Source organism: Sinocyclocheilus rhinocerous, unplaced genomic scaffold (genome assembly GCF_001515625.1).
Source record: "Sinocyclocheilus rhinocerous isolate Xijiao unplaced genomic scaffold, SAMN03320098_v1.1 scaffold1066, whole genome shotgun sequence".
NCBI classification, from domain to species: Eukaryota; Metazoa; Chordata; class Actinopteri; order Cypriniformes; family Cyprinidae; genus Sinocyclocheilus; species Sinocyclocheilus rhinocerous.
Genome location: NW_015629516.1, coordinates 207,261 through 225,132, shown reverse-complemented (window position 1 = coordinate 225,132; position 17,872 = coordinate 207,261). Strand labels below are relative to the sequence as shown.

Genomic DNA, 17,872 nt, shown 5'->3' with positions numbered 1-17,872 from the left:
ATTTGTTTTTCTTTTTTTTTTTCTGTCGTGTAATCGACTATTGTTTTCAGTGTCGACTAGTAGGAGCTGTACCGTTTAGTCGACTAGTCGAATAGACCCGCACATCCCTAATAAAAACGTGCATCTCTGATGTTAGCATTTAGTCAATTCTCTCAGAGAGATAGTTTACCAAAAAAATATCCATAAGACTTTTGTTAATCTTCAAAACACAACTGAAGATATTTTTTATGAAACCTGAAAGATTTGTGTCCCTCCACTAGGGCTGTCACGATTATGAAATTTGGCTGACGATTAATTGTCTAAGAAATAATTGTGATTATGGCGATTAATTGTCTGTTTTAGGGCATTGACATTTATGATTTTTATGGCAATTGTCTTTTTTATGGATTTGTTATAAAAAAATTTATGCACATTGTTGTTTCCTTGGTTACCGCTGTAAACAAAGAAGCGCTGTGCTTTCAAACACTACTTTAATATGCATTATACAGAGCTAAGAGGGACAAAATAACATCATGTTTCTGAAAACAGCCAGTTCCTTTCAAAGATACATTCATATATTTATAATTTTCTTATAATATTTCGAGAGTTGTGTACAGTGAGCTTGCTGTGCCTGTACAGTATTTTCTGCTATCGCGTCTATTCTCTCCTCTCTTCATCTATTTTTAGTGTGTCCCGTCCGAAGTTGATTTAATCAACGTTCTAAATGAATGCACCACCTTCACTGAAGTACTCGCACACACACAGCTGCATTCAGTCACTCGAACACAGAGATCGAGCAGTGCACACAGAAACTTGTCAACACTGCTCCACTTTTAGAAATAAAAATGTTTGCGAAAAGCAACATTATATTTCTCAGCAACGAGATGGAAACATCGCTGTTTGTAAGTTATAAACAACTTCACTATTATTAGAGAGACACACAGCTCACACACGCACAATCTCTCTCTCCTGTTCTCTCTCTCTCACTAATTAATTTAAATAAATGCAATCTTACCACAATGCTTTATCTCTGTGTCTGATTTAAAGTGGGCAGAATACTAGATCTAATGACCCATAGGCAAAATAACTAACGAAAATGAATTGTTGTTTGTACTCAACCAGTCATGTCAGGTTTAAATCGTCAATGCTGGCAAATGACCAATACCGCAGCTCCATATACTCAGAAGTACGCATTCTTGTGGCTGCTAAAGGAGCGCAATAATCGCGGTTGTCTGAAATGACTGCAGTTAGAGTAACCTCAAATTTCAAAAACTATGCCCTATGAACTCACAAATAAATTACATATTTCAAATCAGCAACACAATCTGAAATTAACTGCCCCATGAATGGTTTCTTATCCTCAAATTGTTAAAAAAGCGTATTTTTCAGGCTAGATCAGCCAATGCGCATGCGCAATCATAACACACTTATGACTGCGCATGCTCATTGGCTGGATCAAGCCTCAGGTTTCTATGTGAACGGGAGCTTCTAACGGCCGCTGCAGTGACGCAATAACTTTGCAGTTTCTCCCATTCATAAGTATAGGATGAACCGTCTTTGTAGTTCTATAGTATTTGAATGTACTTGACACACAAGAACACACCTCACTTGTTCTTGTTGTTGGAAACTCAGGAGTGAAGACCACCAAGAGCCATTACAGACAAAAGGTGAGAGTCTCAGTAATCTGGCTCATTTGACTTACAGTAAATATAGGAACTGGCAGGAACCTCTTGCTACAAAACTTTGTTTAACCAAATCATTCATCTGATGTCATCATCTTTACTATAAATACTAAATTTATGTGAGAACAAATTTCATTGGTTCTTGCACATCGAGCAATCACTTTTAAGTTAAGTTAATCTTCCTCTATTCCGGAGCTGACTAATTATTAATGGATGTCTAAATTTAAACTTGATTTGCCGTGCCAGTTTTGATGTCAATGATGTGACTCTTGCGAGTCTCATAACTTTTTGGCCAGTATGAATATGTGAAATTACAAATAAGATACAAAAACTGCAGCAGAGAATGGATTTTCAGTGTGAAAAGAACAGTGTCAACATTTGGCTTCCTGCCTCTTCTTAAGTGTTCCACATGAGTGTGAATATATGAAATAGAGTTGTCATTTTTGGCTAAACTATCCTTTTTCCCATGTGATGGGTTGATTCTCATGCACAAAGTGAATCAGTGACAGTTGGCTGTTGGACAGGGTCACTTCAGTTGAGTTCTTTTATAATCCACCCAGCCAGCTCTGCTCTCTGATGAGTCCAGTAAATTCACTGACCCACAGCGAGTCCAGCAGCTCGCCACGTTCCCCAGGCGTTCAGAGCAGACATAGTCCTTTTGAAAGAAAGCTGGAATGGAGAGAAAGATAAAGACTGAGCGTTCTGGCCTATGTGCTGTTAGTTGCATAGCAACCAACTCTTACATATCGTAATGGCTGCACATTCATTGTGTTTTTTGTATGCCTGTGAGCAGTCGCCTTAAAGATCCATGCATGTGCTTCAGCATGTTCACTTCATTCAGTCCAGGACAATGACTTTACCACTGGGCTGGTTTTAAGGTGTAGCGATAAAAAAATTTTTGTTTTATTAATTTCCCCAAAACTGCTCCACAAATAAGGTGCAAAACTACATGTTTGATTGTTGTTGGATTGTCTGATGACTGCTGATAATTGGCTGGTTTAGGGTGATGTCCACCTGACTCCATCAGACACATTGCTTAGCAATAAATAGACGTTAAAATCAAAGTATGTGAATCATAAGTTCAGGGTTCCCGGGGGTCCTTGTCTTTAAATTAAGTTTGGTCACATTTAATGAAAATGTGATGAAAATTCTTAATTGCAATTTTAAGATGGTAAATTTGGGTCCAGAAAAACAGTAATTGCAATACAGTCAAATGTGATTTATTAAACTTCAAAAGGCGGTGATTAATTTAATAAATGTGAGTGCTACATGTTTCAAAGTCAAGATGCGGTTCTGTTGTGCATTCCACAGGCTTGCGGTTCCAATGCAGTTTGCAATCAATGAATTCCATTAGCTTAATGTTAAGGAAAAAAGTATGGGCAGTGGTTGTAAAATGCTACTTATTGCACTCATCCTCTGTAACATTGTGAAATGACATCATTTTACATTTCAGACAAAAGAGCTGCAATCAAAAATAAATTGTATTATACATAATTTTCTATACATAAAATTGTGTTATACATAATAATATTTGTGGGGGGGAAATGTTATTACCCATTCACATTTATTGCATCTGGCTACTTTGCTGCTAAACCTAAAACTGCTATATTATTTTTGTGAGGGATGCCTCTTGAATCTTTCTATTGCAAGGAAGTGGCATATAGCTATCATAAAAAATTTATTTTTAAAGAGACTTTTAATTATGAGGGACGATGAGTCACATGCTTAAAAGCAGTTTGTTTATTCTCATGCTCAGCAGACAGAAAATTGAACATGCACTGATCGTCATGACAACGGCAGAGTTTCAGGTTGCTCTGATACATACTGCATACTGGCTCTGATACATACTGCATATTTCAGTACAACGTTCTGTCCACATTGGCAGAGGAAAACAGATGTTCAAACTATTAATAGAACTGAATGTTAGAAAGAATTCAGTTCCAATAAATTTTCTCAATTTCCAACCCTAGTGCACCCCTTCAGCAGGGAATATAACCTTTCATTGTACAAAACTATCTTAGAGATTATGCATTATACTGAGATCATTTTTCACAGATCAGCATTTGAAGTTATTGTTTCTGATGCTATAGCTCTGTTGATTTTGAACTTATTTTATGCTGACAGTAACTGTTAGACCCCTCCCAAATACACTGCGTCTGTGTACTCAACCAAAAAAATCTCAGTAGTTGACCTAATTTGTTTAGGCTATAATAAATTTTGTTTATAATGAATGCCATTATAATTTATGTTTGTTTTATACTTACATTTTTCATTCCTGTTCTGATTTTTTTTGTGGAGTGAGGGGAACCAAAATGTTAATAGTGTTTGTAAACATTTTATTTTCCAGTATTTTACATTATGGCTGAACATAATAATAAAATGTGACTTATACATCGATGCGACTTATCTGTGTTTTTTCTCTCAGTAATGCAATTTTGACCCAGTATGACTTTTATAGTCATGTGCGACTTATTTTCCATAAAATACAGTCGATTTATTCACCAAGGGTTTGCTTGTGCTACACAACACTCTCAACGACTCAGATGGCCACATTCCAGCACTTGTTTAGCAACAAGGAATTTTGCAGCCTCGTTATTTTCCATTTTCGGGCATTTCCATAGTCTTACATAAACCGGTCAGATCCTGGACTTGCCTGGCCCAGCCTAACTGCTTTTCCAGACCCTAATCTAGTGCAGGGTTCAGCAACCAGGCAGGCAGCTCTCATCTCCCCGAGCGTCTGACTGAACGCAGTTATATAACATCCCTGCTCTGCATGAATTTTTTGCGCAGCTCGTCAGTGAACAACGGCTCTGGTTAGTTAATGCTGCTCAATGTGAAAGCACGCAGGTGATGGAGATTTACCGCTGATTACAGAACCGGCTTTACTGATAAGATGCGCGTTAAACATCGCATGCGATTTATCGTGCAGCCCTATTTTGGAGTCACATTTCCTCTCTCTCTCTTTCTCTCTCTCTCTCTCTAGTCTTGCTTTGTCTGTGTTGTCTGTAAGTTCTGCATACTGAGTTAACCCTCCGTTATCCCTGCACTGCTTGTACAGCTGGCACCGAATCCATAATCAGATTAAATGTGGAGCCTGACCTCCGATCGGTTCTGTAGGCCATGGAAGAGGCACGTGTGGTGGCTTCCTCCATCTGTATACGAGACGGGGAGGTGTCAACTGTATTCAGCGTTTCCAGACCCTTCCTGCTTTTGTTCTGCTTGTTATCCCAGGTTAACCCATCCTGCTTTCATAGACTGCATGGGAATTTTAATGAGTGTATTGCTTTAGTTTGCCATCATATGTGTTTTGATCAGTCTATATGAGTGTGCTCTTCCTCACACTTCTCTTGTAAAAATGGAGTTATTAGTTTTGCAGAGATAAGTAAACCTGATCCCAGATCAAATCTGATCCCGCATCATTATCCTTGTGCTTTGAGCTATACACTGTCCCTTTTCATCTATTGTTAAACAGATGGGGTGGAATGTAAAAAAAGCTCTGGCATCTTGCAGGATTTGTTGCACAACAGAGATGAAGTCATGTGTTTGTCGGCCTAAAACTATTTACTTCCTGGAATTGAAATGAAAGAACTAGTTACTTATGAACATGTCATCCTATATTATCATGACCCTGACCAGATTGAGAATCATTTCTTCTCAAATTTCTTTTGTGTTTCTGTAAATATTTAAAGGGATCCCCGGGTGTTAAGACATGTATAGCTTAATATAACGTAAATGATGTCTCTTATTTAAATATATAGTAGAAACCCCATGAAAGATGTATGTTATTTTAAAAAATCGACATGGTTTAGAGATTAAGTCATGTGTTTGTCGGCCTAAAACTATTTACTTCCTGGAATTGAAATGAAAGAACTAGTTACTTATGAACATGTCATCCTATATTATCATGACCCTGACCAGATTGAGAATAATTTCTTCTCAAATTTCTTTTGTGTTTCTGTAAATACTATGGGGGGAGCCATTATTTTATGTGCACAGTACATTCTGCGTCGATGACGTCAAATGGTTGCACTCGGTGAGCTACTGGCGCTTATTTCTAGTCTTTGGCTTTTTACCGCAACACAACTCAGAAAATAAAATACTGATACGATATCACATTGTGTGACTTTTGGTTGTAATTGTCAGTTGAAGGGCAACAAGAGAAGAAATGCAAGACTTCACAAGAAGAGGAGAAAAGAATGGGAAGATGCCTGTGGACGAATAAAACTTCCTAAAGACCCGCTTCTTTTTTCACTCCACTTTAGTCCTGATGCCTTTGAGTCTTTTAGTAGACCACAGCTACTGAAAGAGCTTACAAACGGCTGAGAAACGCTATGTCATCCTGTAAACATGCCGATGCTAATCATGACGCGTGGCCGCTAGAGGAGTTTCTCAGCGCAGATTTTCATCGAGATCCGGGGCGTTTAGACTCCATGTGGGGAAAAATCGATGGTACAGCATTTGGTTTAAGCCTATGCTTATCCATCTCCACCTGTAAGCTCTTTCAGTAGCTGTGGTCATCATAACAGTATTTTATTTTCCGAGTTGTCTATTCCGAGTTGGGTTGTGGTAAAATTAGCAACAGGTAGCGGCAGTAGCTCACCGAGTGCAACCATTTTACGTCATCAGAATAATGGCGCCCCCCATAGTCCAAAATATGTATAAAATTATGTGATTATTAAAATAACATACATCTTTAATGGGTCTTCTACTACATATTTCAGGAAGAGACATCATTTACGTTATGTTAAGCCATACAAGTCTTAATACCCAGGGATCCCTTTAAACTTGCTGCATGTTGTTCAGTGGCGTTTGTTTTCATGGACAACAAACCTGGTATTTCATTTTGAATATTTCAGAAGATTAGTGAGGAACTGACTGAAAGTTATTATATGGCTTCAGAAGACTTGGAATATTGAAAGTATGTACAACTTTAATGTTGCTTTTTTGTATATAGACAGTGTCAACCATATTCAGTAGCATTGTAAAGAAATAATAATTATTATTGTTATTTTTTTTACATTTTTTATATATTATTTTTTAATAAATATAATACATTTAAACTAGTTTAAATTTTAAACTTTAGATTCTCTGTTGAAGTAATTGAAATATTGCGAAACGTCGGTTTATTTTGGCACAGAAGCATCAGTGCACACGTGACCACAGAGCGAGAGGTGGAACAGGAATTTATGGAGAAAGGACAGAATAACCTGCCCTGATCCACTTTCTGCTACACAAACATTCATACACATGCGCGCACACACACTCACAACATTAGCATGACATGATGAGATTTGTAGTACTAGTCTAGTCTTGCATGCAGGGAGGTTTGATTTGTTCTTTAATCTTGTACATGAGGCTTCCTTTCCGTTCAGGTTGGTAATCAATCTGAAAAGCTCAGTCACTGTTAGTGAGGCGGCTTCCACCCTGCTGAAGGGGCAGAACTCTTACCATCTGTCTGTGTACTGTACTTCTGTCCAGAAGCCTTCCCATCCTCCCTCTGCTTATTTTCAGCCGAATTCTTCCACTCATCTGCTGCATCCCCTTAGTTTGTCTATGGCTTATGCCTGATATTGTACAGTGAATATGTATGCTGATATAAATTATAAATCTGTAAATAGACTGTAATGGCAATTTAGTAGAAATAATGATTCCTCAATAAAAATAACCATTTTAAGCTGTTTCAGAGCAAGTTTATACTGTAAATATTAAGATATATACATAAGGCTGAAAAATATCAAATATAATTATTTTTAGCTATATCGCCCATCTCTGAATCTGATTGTCTGAATGTGTGTTCACAATTACTAGTAGGGCTGCACAATTTGGCCCAAAATTGGGATTATATATCACAATAATAATAATAATAATAATAATAATATTATTACAGAAAAATATTAAACAAAATAGAAATATTACTATTGTAACATTTCACTGTACAACATTGAAATTACAGTACTAATATTTATGGCTTAATTTCTTCATTTTCAAACCTAAACCACTAAGCATTTATTTTCTCAGAAACCTGCATGGAGCCCTTAAAGCTTCTCTTTTCTTGACAACAGCTGTTTTATAATCACGTCTCATTACAAGTTTGGGAAGATGGTTAGCGCATGTTGCATTCCCAAATGCTCAACATATCCAAATGCACATCCAAACTCAGAGTACACGCATAGATGACTTTATGGTAGAGTAGCATTTTCCGTGAATCGAAATGCTTTGACATGCTGAAAACACTGGATCATGAGCTGTATGGATGTCAATAAACACAGTGTCACACTTTACTCTGAAACACACAGTCCATATTTATTTAATTAAATTGCAGCTTTTTTTAATATTTGATAATTGCACCATACTTGTGATTTTGCTTTCATTGCAATGAAATATGCAGCCCTAATTACTGAAGTACTATTTGTGGCAGGGGTGTATGCCAGCCTCTCACTAATACCAGAACCTCAGGCCTACAGGTCACTGCCTGAATAACCAGCATAAGAAGTAACTGTGCCCTACACACACACACTCATTCTGGCCCTCTGCCCCATGTCAATTTTTAATGAGAGTGAATTTTTCATCTAGCCAGCAGCGGAGACTCAACTGAGAGGGTGGGTTCAGCAGAAACACAATATGAAGTTAATGTTTCATTCTAAGACAGAGAGAGGGCGAATGAGGAAAGCCGTCCTCCAAAATCCCTGCTGTGAAGGGGATTATGGGAGGGAGGGGTCAGCAGGACGGAGGGAGGGGGGAGGAGAAGCCATTAGTCACGTGTGTCACTACAGGAATGAAGGCTGGACTTTACATGCCTACACACATGGAGGTGGTGTTTCAAAATGTAGTAAGCTGACTAACCATTTTTGGGCATCACAGACTATTTAATCAAATGTTTATATTGGTCATTTTGGAGGTGGGGAGATATGTGACAATAAGATATGTGATTTTTAATGAATAGGTTTATAGGTTATAGGACTGATTAACAGAAAAACAATGTTGAAGTTACATATTATTAAAAATGTGGCAAAAGGGGGTTTTCACAGGGATGCCATAGAAGAACCATTTTGCGTTTTTCACTATAAAGAACTTTTTGTGGAATGCAAAGTTTCCTTGGATGTTAAAGGTTCTTCATGGAACCATAGATGCCAATAAAGAACTTTTTTTTTTTAAGAGGGTAGGACATCTGTCATTTCATGTTCTGATCCAGATGTACAGATACTGAGGTGGGAGTGTCTGTTGTTTCTGTTAATGTGGGCGTTATGGAAGGTCATGTGCTGTGCTCTGCAAGGATGTGTGCATCACATGAGGTCACATGACCAACCAAAACACCTAAAATGGTGAAAAAGAATAGCTGGGATGGGAATTGGCATGCCAGCAGTACAAATTTTAATTGTACCCAGAAAACTGTCTGAAATGTCTATATCCATAATGAAGCAGCAGTCAGCAGATTTACACAATATGAGATAATTATCTTGTAGTAATGATATTCAACAAAAAACCCAAATAAAATGAGATGCATTGTGAAAATACAATATCCAAGCTGGTCAACATCCCAGTCTGGCCAGGATTAAATTTCACTGATCATCACTATTGCTATTGCTTATACTTGGGCTTTGGACTGTTTGTGTGATAATGGATATTTAATTGTGAATGGTTTTTTTATTTTTACATTACTTTTTGTGTGATCTACTGCTCAAAGCTTTTTTTAAAAAAAAAAACATGGACTTTCAGCATTTAAAATGGCTGATTTTAGCCTTTAGTTGTTTATTTTTAATTTATTGTTGACAAAATAGTATATGGCTTTAAATTGATTTTAATATTGGTGCAGCTTTAAATGATAGCTGAAATTGTTTGTCTTGTTGAGGAGAGGTGTGATATTTATTTTCAAATGATCAGACTGATGATTTGGGTTATAACAGATGTAGTGACGATTCTCTCCGGCCAATCCGTGATCAGCAGAGTTTACACATCACGTTTTGGTAACGGTACGGTTCACTTGGAACCCCAACCGAGGTGGTACTAAAAAAAGTACCAGGTACTGTACCCAGTGGAAAACCCCCCAAAAGTGAACCGTACCTAGCCGTACCGTGCCGTACCATGCAGTGGAAAAGCGCCATTAGACTTGCATTGTAGGAGAGTGTCTGTCTTGAGGCCGGTATATGGATGTTTGCACCAAGGACGATAACTATAACTATAAACATTTCTCTTTATGATTATAAGAGCGGGAGACAAAAAACGACAGCATGTGCTTATTATAAACAAAGGTATCGTGTGTTGGTGTGGATGCTAATATAGTTATGGTAATAGTTATCTTTTTTGGTGTGAAAAAGGCCCTTAAGAAATGGCCCGAGTGCCAAGCTACTTGTGCTCCATTCACTTTGTTTTGGTGTTAAATTGTTTTGTTTTCATTCAATCATTGGTCATTGGGTTACTCTATAAAACAGCTCTGTGACATTATTGTTGATGGGGTAGTGGAATAGGACGTTGCTTCTAGCAATGCTTTAGAATTGTCTTTTTTCTTTAGCTTAGCCTGCACATAACAGGGGGGTCCAGATGTGAAATCTGTCCTGACAGGTCTGTTCTTCACTCCTTCTCTTCCAAACACACTCATTAGATCCTTACAACCCTAGTCATGGTGAGAAAACCACAAGAGGCAGAGTCAGTGAATCATTTCTGGTATGAATCCACATAATGAAACCAGCTCCTGTTACTGCACGTTGCTCAGCACTGGGGTTGTGCAATGTGCTCTCGGCTGACTCACTCACGCTGATGATTCCCACAGCTCTCAGCACTAGTTCTGTGCATTTCATATCATTAGCTGGGCACTTTCTGTACACACTTTAAAAGTGTTGAGCGCAGGATCGTATTAGTCAACAGATGGATGTTGTCCAGTGGAGGAACAATTTTTCCAGTTTGAATACAGACTCAAAAATAGTGCCAAACCCTCAGGCTTATTTTTTGGAAACCAGTTCTCCAGCCTATCACGCTATACTCACCTTACACACACACATGCTGAGAAAGAGGAGACTTTGACAGGCCAGAAACATGCTGTCGTTACGACATGCTGCGTATGTTGAAAACATCCAGCAGCTCAAACACATGTTCTCCCTCTTGTCTCCCTGTCTCACAAACACACAAATGTCCTGCACACCAGCTCCGCTTTGAATCACATGGCCATGGGTTGTTTCACAGTTGAGGACAAGAGCGGGGCCGAGATGTGGTTTTAGTGCTGTGACTGTGAGGAAGGCTGGACATTCAGTGGGTCTGCAGTGACCACATCTGTCCATGAAATCAAACCAAAATGAGGTAATTTAAGGCCACCGAGGTTCTATGGCTGTGAAATTACACTGAAAGTAATTGAACTGTTTTCTGTAACAGTAAGTTGTTGTTTGAAAGATGCTTTTTTAAAAAAAATTTTTTTTTATAAACACTTTGTGAGGAGTTCCCAAACTTTTTTGTCAGCTGAACCCCAGCTGAAAATATTTTACATGAAGTACCCCTTGAGATTTAAAGTTAATATTTCAATAATTTAATGACATATTCACATTTTATTCTTGGTTATCTGATGTTGGTTAATGGTCAAATGACATGCAGGTTAAAGGATTAGTTCACTTCTGAATTAAAATTTCCTCATAATTTACTCACCCCCATGTCATCCAAGATTTTCATGTCTTTCTTTCTTCAGTCGAAAAGAAATTAAGGAAAATTAATTCCAGGGTTTTTCACTATATAGTGGACTTCAGTGGGGTTCACTGGGTGGAAGGTCCAAATTGCAGCTTCAGTGCAGCTTCAAAGCGTTCTACATGGTCCCAGATGAGGAATAAGGGTCTTAGCTAGCGAAACGATCGGTCATTTTCTAAAAAAGAATAAAAATTATATACTTTTTAACCTCAAACGCTTGTCTTGTGTAGCTCTGCAATGCGCATGCGTACTCTGTGCAGTCCCATTCGAAACAGTTAGGGTAGGTCGAAAAACTCCCATCTCATTTTCTCCTCCAACTTCAAAATCGTCCTACATCGCTGCAGAAGTACCGACCCAGTGTTTACAAAGTGAACGTGCAAAGAAGGTCAAACGCCCTTTACAAAAAACGGTAAAACAGCGATGTAGGGCGATTTAGAAAGATTTTGAAGTTGGAGGAGAAAATGAGATGGGAGTTTTTCGATATACCCTAACTTATGAACCGGAATGCACAGAGTTCACGCAGAATTAGACAAGACGAGCATTAAAAAGTAATTTATGTAGTAATTTCTACAAAAAAGTAATTTCTCAAAAGAAAATTGAGGAAATTTTAATTCAGAAGTGAAATAATCCTTTAATAGATAAAAAAATGAATCCTTTTTAGTAAGTGTTTTATTTAATTTTTTTTATAGCTTGACTTTAAAGTAGACTTAAACCTCGTAGTTGTGACTGTGTCTCAGTCACATTACTTTTACACTGGAGTTTTAGAAATTCAGTCAAACTGAATAATAATAATAATAATTGTATTATTATGTTTTAATTATAAAAATGAAAAAAGAAAGTAAAAAAAAAATATGTGAATTGTGTAAATAAAGTAAACCCAGCCCATGTTGTACATTAAAATCTCAGCACATGTAGAGATGGAATTCACTGCATTTACTGTGAACCGAGTTGCTCTGAGATGCTGAAAACACTGGATCATAAGCTGCTCGCATGTAAATGAACACAGTGCTGCACTTCACTCTGAAACACGCAGCGCATCAAACTAAACAGTTATTTAATTAAATCGCAGACATTGATTTATGATAATCACACTAAGCTACATGATTATTGTGCAGCCCACTTTATTTTTTTATTTTACATTCTGTATAATTATTTAATCCGTTTTTAATCAAATCTTGAACCCCATACAGTTGTGATGTCCTATTTGGTAACCCTGCACTATACTAATGGAATGATTCATCTAGTCTATCCTCGTAAACACAGTCGTTTACGTCTTAAGCAAGTGTAAGCAGTTGGAACATTTTTTTACTGCAGTCTAAAATGTTAGTATTGTAACAACCTTATTTATTAGAATATAAGGTTACATAGGTCAAAAAACTATAGAAATAATAGCTGTTTATTATTTATTTATTTTTTATGGTGGGGCCATTTAATATTTTGTCAGGGCAAGTAAAAATCTAAACCACTGGCCAATAGAAAAATAATTAGCGTTGAGCCTTGCATACAACTCTAAATTTAGTCATGTAAGTTGTCTGGTAAATATTAGTTGTGCTTCAAAATGTCAGCAGCAAACAACATCAAAGTTGAAATTGTATAGCAATTACAACATGGTGAACAAAGCTTGATCTGGCACAACACTTGCCCGGGGCTAATGCTGGATCTTGACGCTTCACTCATTAAAATTCAGTGCAGTGGGTAACTTTGATGTGAATCATGTGAAAGTCCTTAATGTTCCACATCAACACTGTTCCCACACCACTTCTATGCTTGTATGCCTTGTATAGCTTGAGGTTAACGTGGGCTCTACAGGCCGAGTGCTCAGAGCGTGACCCCTTTTCTTTGCTCTTTCTGCAGGTGTACGTTGAGTTTGACGACCTCGAGTGGGATAAACGTGAGTGGGTCAAGGTATACGAAGACTTCCAGATCTTTCTGCTAGAACATCAGCTGGTTTGGGCCAAAAGGAAGGAGGGTGCCCAGCTGCAGGGAGCAAAAGCCAAGCAGATCCAGTGGCCAGCTCTGGTGAGTCATTCCTCCCAAGATCTTTGAGTCAGAGATGCGCTGTGCGTTGAGCTGCAGCTGTTGAGTATTTAAAGTGGAACAAAAGCTCTGTGGAGGCAATACGACAGGATCTTTTATGTTGCTGAGATGATTTGGGGTTTGGATGTCTCTCAGATCAATGGCTCACGTCTGACAATAAGATCATTATTTGTTTAGAAGGGTTGCTGAAAAGACGGAAAATAACAGTGTTTGACATGCTTTAAAAGAGACGGAAAGGCAGTGAGCAAGAGATTGTAAATGTTTCATGGCTCACGCTGTTTGATTATGTAACGTGAGCAGCAGCACAGCGCCATCTGGGCCTGGCGCACACGATAAAAGAGTTCAAAGAGAAATCCAAGTATGACACACGGGACGGTTGTCATAGCGCCCACACATGCACAGACCGACGACCCAGCATGTGTGTCGTGGTGCACTTATCCACACTGAAAACTCGTGAGCCCCTTGCTGAGCAACCAGGACGTTTTTCTTTTGCATGACATTTGCTAGGCTTGTGTGACATCTATTCTATTACTGGTGTTTTTAAATGGATTTTACTTCAATTAAGCTATAAGGTACAAGAGGTTGTTATATTGTGAATTTAGTCTAAGCTAAAGGGCGTTGTTAGGCACGACAGACAGCATGACTATATTTGCAATACAGTTGAAGTGGTAACTTCATAATAACAATATCAAGGACACATATTTTCATTAAAACATTATTTTGTTTTGTAAATGCATGAAATATGCAATCTAAGTTTACTAGTTTGCCTTTACACATGCAGGTATATACTAGGGTTGTGACGGTGAGGAAATTTTCCCACCGGTTAATCGACGTGTGACAACACCGGTAATACCGGTATCACCGCGGGGGCGTTCCCTCTTTTCCTCGCTTTTAAATAGCTTGTAAAAGCAGCGTGCGCATGTCTGTCTCACCTCACCTCACTCTTCTTGTCAGTCAGCTCGACTCACTCTCCTCACTGGAGAAATTAAATCTGATCTGTGATGCGACTGTCGTTCGGCACGCTGCACTGAGCAGCCGCGTTCCGTTATTAATTGTAGTGTATGTTCTTTTAATGAACGAAATTATTTTTATTTCTATAAAAAATCAAAACAACGGTGGGGGTCGGTGACGAGGTGGGCAAGTGACGTAACCGGTGTTGCGGCTTAACACCGGTATCACCGTCAACACCGTCTATCGGGGCAAGCCTAGTATATACACTACAAATGTTTGGAATCATTTCGATTTTAGAAAGTCTTTGAACTAAGTTTCTTATGCTCACAAAGTCTGCATTTATTTGATCAGTAAAAACAGTAATATTGTGAAAAATGATTAAATTAAAAGAACTGTTTTCTCTTTGAATATATTTTAAAATCTATTGCTGTAATGGCAAACCTGAAATTTTAGCAGTTATTACCAGTGTATTATCAGTGTCACATGATCCTCCAGAAATTATTCAGATATGCTGATTTAGTGTTCAAGAAATATTTCTTATCAGTTTTGAAAACAGTTTTAGCTGCTTAATGTTTTGTGGAAACTATAAAACACTGTTCAAAAATCTGGCGTAAATAAAAGATCAAAAGTGACAGTCAAGCCATATTGTAACAAAAGATTTATATTTCAAATAAATGCTGTTCTTTTTAACTTTCTATTCACCAAAGAATCCTTTTTGATGATGATTTGATGAAATTATTTTTAAGTCAGTTTAATGTAATTTAAGTTTAAATGATTTGTACAACCAAGTTGATTATACTTAAAAATTTAAGGCAGCAACTGAACTTACGTTTTTACGTTGAAGTAGGTGGAAAGTTTTAGCGTATCACAGTTTCTACAAAAATATTATGCAGCAAAAACAGTTTTCAACATTGATAATAGTAAGAATCATTATTAAAAATTGAGCACCAGTAATGGTAATAATAATTGAGGAGCAAATCAGCATATTAGAATAATTTCTTATAGGATCATGTGACACTGAAGACTGGAGTAATGATGCTGAAAATTCAGCTTTGCCATTATAGAAATAAATTACATTTTAAAATATATTGAAACATTGAAAAACAGTTATTTTAAATTGTAATATTTTTTGATAATATACTATTTAGAATTTTCGATCAAATAACTGCAGCTATAATGAGCATAAGACGTTTTTTAAAAACATAAAAAAAGTCTTAATGATTCCAAACTTTGACAGGTACTGTACACAGTGTCTAGGTAAACTAGGTCATAGCTCTTACCATATTTAGCACGACTGGAACAGCGTGTTTACTAATCTGCATCCAGGAGTGTGATTATCTGTTGTCTTTGGATGAGTTAGTCAAAATTTGTGATTTAACCTTTGTTTTCTGAGAGATTTAACTGGAGAGAGATAATGATGTAGTCAGTAAACTACACTCAAGTCTGTTAACCATGTTCCAATGTTCAGAAAAAACATGCACTGTCATTGTGAATTAGAATTCTCCATGCTTTTTGTGTTGCTTTTTAAAACCGGAAACAATTTTTTTATCGATTCTTCCTCCGTTCTTTACTTTTTACACTCTTCTGCCTCTGATGGGATTTTACAGTTGTCAAACAGCTTAATAACAACCTAATTACTTTACTCAACGCCTGACCAAACAGCAATTAACCCACAAGCCTTGTGTGATTGTGTTGTTCTCTGGTCTTCTTTGAAAGCTGTTATTTTGCTGTCGTCTTACCCTCTTTCAAGTTTCTTGTGTCCCTCGCTCGCACACAATTGCCTTCACAGCTCCATTATTTATGACTGCCATTGGAAGAGAGTTTACTGCCACCAAATCCCCTTACTCAGCACTGCCTCTCTCTCTCTCTCTCTGTTTTTGCAGCACACTTTGGCCTTCTCTGTAGGTCTGTTGATATATGTGCCCCAGCCTGAGCTACCTGATTGTTTTCTCCTGTGTTCAGATTGGAGCACTGGATCTTTTACCTGAATATAACCTGGCCATGTTTTTTCAGTGTTTCCTACACATCTTTGGATTGTGCAGTTATTCCCAGTTGAATGCAACAACAAACATGCAGCTTAGTCCCATTTGTGAATGATTTGTGGTTCTTCAGCCAAAACGACTCAAATCATGTTCAAACTCATGAATTATTTTAAATTGTTGAATCGTAATTGACTGTGATATTACTAACTTTTGGTATATCCACTACCATTCAAAAGACCATTTATTTGTGTGCCTGTTGGTTGTCTGTTTGAGATGAGTTCACATTGTGACAGATGTGGTGCAACTTGTTTGCAACTGTCAGTCTTCCTGTCTGATTGTTAGTGATGACTGTGGATGCTCGTTCTTCCACAGACACAGCTCCTCCTGCACATGCTCCACAAGGCCGTCATGCATTTACGACATCCTGTAAATCTCCTTTGTCCAGCACTGTATTTTACGCATCCACACTGATGTGGCCAACTCTCTGATGGCTTAATTGTGTTTAGCCCTGCTTGCCTCGTAGCCTCAAGGGCGATCTTTACTGCTGATAAATGCTTAGACCCCTGCCCTGCTGTCTTGTTTAGTGAAAGCTGTCTGCGTTCATTGTGTACGAGGGATGAAGTCACTCCGTAGAAGGAACAACGCTGTGGATTATCATCTTGCCCCCCCATCACGCATAAAGTGAAACTCCGCCTATGATTGTGCTGTTACTCCTTTCGAGCCGAAGTTCACACAATTGGGTGTTATTTATGGGGAGTAGAATTATTTATTTATTTCAATGAATGTAATCGATTAGATATATTATAATATTTAGGCTATAATATTATAAATCAGGTTGGTTTGTATTGCTGACGTAATATGTAAATGATATGCGTGCGGCCCGCGAGACTTGCACTTGGACCATAGTGCGGCCCGGTGGAAAAAAAGGTTGAGAACCACTGACCTAGAGAATGTTTACCATGTGCTCACTATAGTCCTTACTGATTATTTCTCTATAAAAAATGTTTGCCACAAGAAACAGAGAACTTTTGTGTTGTGCTATTTTTAGTGAAAATACACTTTTTGGTTTGAATAAGACCATATGAATGAACACAAGTTCTCAGCAGTGATCGATTATAAATTGTTTAAATGTGCATTTAACTTAAAACTATTTCACACCAATTAAAATCCAGTATCAACTAAAATGCAAACATGTTGCAATGGGGTGTTATCTTGAATTTTGTAAAATAATGAATTTACATATTATGTTCATTTTTATTATACAGTGTTTCTGTTTTAGAGATAATAATAATAATAAATTTACAATAATAGAAGAGTATTATCATCATCATCATCATCATCTGTAAGACAGAAATATAATAATTATTGTTATTATTATTACATAATAATTAGGTCTGCACGATATATCGAAATAATCGAAATATCGCAAATGTAAATATCGCAATATGCATATCGCAAGGGCGTGCGATATCTGAATCATTTTAATAATAGGCTACTTAAATCAAAACGTTGCAAAAGGTCAAAGTTTTAGTTCGACGCATATAGCAGAGAATTGCTTGATGTTAAAAAGAGTTA

General features: G+C 37.5%; 1 protein-coding gene across 1 annotated transcript in view; it reads left to right on the top strand.

Moving 5' to 3' along the window:
• The window catches only part of LOC107739059 (probable JmjC domain-containing histone demethylation protein 2C), a gene marked incomplete at its 5' end in the record, with an annotated part of 156,955 nt that overhangs the window by 72,627 nt on the left and 66,456 nt on the right, over positions 1-17,872 (top strand). The window contains one exon of the mRNA XM_016551034.1: positions 13,182-13,346. Within this exon, the coding sequence (XP_016406520.1) occupies positions 13,182-13,346 (165 nt within the window). The remainder of the gene's footprint in view (positions 1-13,181; positions 13,347-17,872) is intronic.